The sequence below is a fragment of the Myotis davidii genome, unplaced genomic scaffold, assembly GCF_000327345.1.
Source record: "Myotis davidii unplaced genomic scaffold, ASM32734v1 scaffold809, whole genome shotgun sequence".
In the NCBI taxonomy this organism is placed as follows: Eukaryota; Metazoa; Chordata; class Mammalia; order Chiroptera; family Vespertilionidae; genus Myotis; species Myotis davidii.
The window spans coordinates 1,702,419-1,704,270 of record NW_006300017.1 but is presented as its reverse complement, the minus strand read 5'-3'; the positions used below and the strand labels follow the sequence as shown (position 1 = coordinate 1,704,270).

Sequence of the window (1,852 nt, the reverse complement as noted above, 5' to 3'; positions counted from 1 at the left end):
ACATGTATCTGCTAACCCGCACTTCCAAAGAGACTAGTGGCAGAGCCTATGGGACTTATTTGTGGTCTGACTGGATTTCCTGAAGATTCTGGCATGAGCAAATTTGCATGACATTTTTAATTGGTCATTTGGTGATAAACCCAAAATTTGGGGGCTACAGAATTGTCTGATATATTTTCCCTGTGCCAACTAGGTGGCAGCTTTGTGTACCGTAGTCACAGGGGGACAGCCAGGCTTGCTCTGTTTAACTGGGTGAATGCTGCAGAGGGGCAAGGAGGTGGGGCCAGAGAGATTTTGAGGCAAAAAAGTGACAAAATAACAGGCCACTGAGATAGAAAAGGAAGGGAAGAGAGATTGCTTGGTTTCAAACTCATGATTTCTGAACTGCCTTCTGACCTTTAATTGGTTGTGTGCTGTGACTGCAAGGGATTTGAGTATTAGCCTCAGGAGAAACAGCGGGGGAAGGCACGCCCCGGCAAGTCCTAATGCATTCCGCACCAGGAATGAAATGTTCGGCTTGGCCTCGTCCCTGCTGCTCGGGTGGGAGCCCACCGGCCCCCTGTGTCGGTGGGATTGGCGTTGACCTCTGAGAGGAAAGGGCAGCGTTGGTGTGGGCAGTGTGAGCGCGTCAGAGCCAGCCCTGGCCCCCACTGGGTCAGTGATGGTGAACCTTCTGAACTTGGCGTGTCAGCATTTTGAAAAACCCTAACTTAACTCTGGTGCCGTGTCACATATAGAAAGTTTTTGATATCTGCAACCATAGTAAAACAAGACTTATATTTTTGATATTTATTTGATATATTTAAATGCCATTTAACAAAGAAAAATCAACGAAAAAAATGAGTTCGCGTGTCACCTCTGACACGCGCGTCATAGGTTCGCCATCACTGCCCTAGGTTGACCCGGAGCAGAAAGCAGCGCCCTGGCTGGTCTCAGCTGCTGCCGTGACAAAACCGGGCTGTCCGGGAGCCTGGGGTTGGACAGCCTGGCTTTTGTCCATGTTCACTTGGCTTGGGAGACTGCGCTTCAGATGGGCATGGTGCTAGAGACGTGGGCGCCCCACTGGGCCGCAGGGTGCGTGTGCTAGATGCCTCTTCCGGGCCGGGCACGGGAGGAGGAGGGCCCAGGGTGGGCCGAGGGCTCAGAGCTCGATGGGAGGCAGTGGCTGTCTGTGGAGGGCACTTGTCCTGCTGACCCAGATGATGACACTCTTGTAATTAATCCAATTCTTGAAAAATGTTGCAGTTACTAAAACTGATTTGTGTTCATGATTGTGGGCAACAGGCTTCAGGGCGGAGGAGGGGTGTGGAAAGGGGGGCCCAGTGCTCCCGTCCAGGTGGCTGCGCTCACTGCATCGGCCTTCGGGACCCCGGGCTCTGCCTTGCAGCAGCGGCGTGGGGTAGGTTGGTTGTTCGTTTGAAGTGTAGCTGACACTGTCTTAGAATTTCGAAAGGAAACCTGGTAGAGACAGGCTGTGCTGGCCTTGGAGTCCGAACGGACGCTGTTGGGCAAGGATGACAAAGGAAGCGAATTCCTAACTTGTTTCTGATGCGAAAGAAGCTGTTTGCTGGGGGGATTTAGTCTCCCTCCCCCTAATTCAGTTCCCCTGCGCTGCAGAGTTCTTGCTATAATTTTTTTGGCTATCTGCTAATGGCCGATGGGTCTCCTCGTTTTGCAGTTTCGGGGAGTTTTGCCTGGCTCACCTGTTACTGAAGAGGAATCCTGCCATGTTCTTCCAGCACTTTGTTGAGTGCATTTTCCACTTTAATAACTACGAGAAGCATGAGAAGTATAACAAGTTCTCCCAGTCGGAGAGGTCAGTGAGCTCCGGGTGGGGGAGGGGGAGGTGGGT

General features: G+C 51.9%; 1 protein-coding gene across 2 annotated transcripts in view; it reads left to right on the top strand.

Annotated features, from left to right (window-relative positions):
* Positions 1-1,852, top strand: part of NCAPD3 (non-SMC condensin II complex subunit D3) — a 37,749-nt gene that overhangs the window by 28,516 nt on the left and 7,381 nt on the right. For both annotated transcript variants that reach the window (XM_006776050.2, XM_006776049.2), the window contains exon 25: positions 1,679-1,816. In XM_006776050.2, the coding sequence (XP_006776113.1) occupies positions 1,679-1,816 (138 nt within the window). The remainder of the gene's footprint in view (positions 1-1,678; positions 1,817-1,852) is intronic.